This window comes from Trachymyrmex septentrionalis, unplaced genomic scaffold (genome assembly GCF_001594115.1).
Source record: "Trachymyrmex septentrionalis isolate Tsep2-gDNA-1 unplaced genomic scaffold, Tsep1.0 scaffold9, whole genome shotgun sequence".
In the NCBI taxonomy this organism is placed as follows: domain Eukaryota; kingdom Metazoa; phylum Arthropoda; class Insecta; order Hymenoptera; family Formicidae; genus Trachymyrmex; species Trachymyrmex septentrionalis.
The window spans coordinates 4,827,006-4,828,392 of record NW_017306091.1 but is presented as its reverse complement, the minus strand read 5'-3'; the positions used below and the strand labels follow the sequence as shown (position 1 = coordinate 4,828,392).

Below are 1,387 nucleotides of genomic sequence, written 5' to 3'. Positions count from 1 at the left end.
TATATACATATATTGATTGATTATTACGTTATTTTGTCACCTTGTCAACAAGCCTTAAAATTGTACCCGACTCTTCCTGATCGATATGATATATATGTATACAAGTATGTGTAAATGATTGTGTGTGCAATCGATTCGATTTAATTTACCCGCGAAAGCAGACGCGATGGCAGCTATGAGGAAAGATATGGAAACGGCAGGTCCAGCCGTCTCTTTGGCGACGCTACCGGCGAGGACGTAGACGCCTAAGCCGAGAGTCGCACCCACGCCGAGTGCAGTCAGATCGAATAAACCGAGGACCCGTGCCAATTCGCTCTTCGTATCTTCATTCTCCAGTTCTACACGCCGCCGCGACAACGCTTTCCACAAACGACTCGTCATATCGCACGGATCCGGGCTCTTCTTCTTTCTCTGCTTTCAACTCTGCTGCAGCGTTATACTAAAGCTAAAATGTGTATGAATGTCGTCAGTATTATGTCGCGCGTATACTATATATCATTCGTAATCATTCGTTCAAATGAATCAAATCAGACGTTATTTACGAAACATTATTTACAAAGATTATTCGGCATATACCGCGCTAATTAATTAATAGCCAGCTTTTTAAAGATTAATCCAGACCGCTCAGATAGCTTAAGATACCGCTCTCTGCGCTAACTGTTTGTCGATATTATAGTCTACAATTTAAACTCAATTTAATATAAGGATTCCTGCATGTATAATTCTGCATGTTATCAAAAGGTTTTCGGAGCTGTAGTAAGTAAAAGTAATTGTAAAATGCCCGGGGCCCCTTTATCAGCTTTTTATAAATTTAGTGCACGTATATGTATACAGGTGTTATGTCAAACTTTTTGACACATTGCTTGAGGACAGATACACAGCGGATTAAACTGCAGAATAAATTCAGTAGTCCTCTACCATTTTACAATTTTCGCAATTATTTGCTTTGTTATTTATTTGCTTTAGTTTATTTAACCCACCTAATCAGCAGAATGTTCAAAATCAACGTATAAAAGATTTATACTTTAAGATATACATTAGATAAATATAATTAAGATATATTTTTAAGAATATTCTTCAAGAAATATCATTTTATATTTCATAAAAAATTCTGAAAGATATCTTGAAGTTATCTAATGCGTCGACTATATCCGCTTCACTTCTTTAAAACTTTTTTAGAAATTAATACCTCGTTAACTATCATAAAAATTGTAAAAATAATGGTAGAGGATGTTTTAACTTATTAATTTAGTTCGGTTTATTTATTCACAAGCGGTGTATCAACAAGTTTTTGGACACCAACATCAAGTTTTGGTATAAAAATATATTCATATTAAGGTGGTCGTTACTTTTAAAAAATATTATATGAGGATAATTTTTTCTAATA

The 1,387-nt window shown here is 34.5% G+C and overlaps 1 protein-coding gene across 1 annotated transcript in view; it reads right to left on the bottom strand.

Moving 5' to 3' along the window:
- Positions 1–1,387, bottom strand: part of LOC108755795 (cationic amino acid transporter 3) — a 10,662-nt gene that overhangs the window by 4,241 nt on the left and 5,034 nt on the right. The window contains exon 2 of the mRNA XM_018499061.1: positions 150–445. Coding sequence (XP_018354563.1) covers positions 150–381 — 232 coding nt within the window. The 5' untranslated portion in view covers positions 382–445. The remainder of the gene's footprint in view (positions 1–149; positions 446–1,387) is intronic.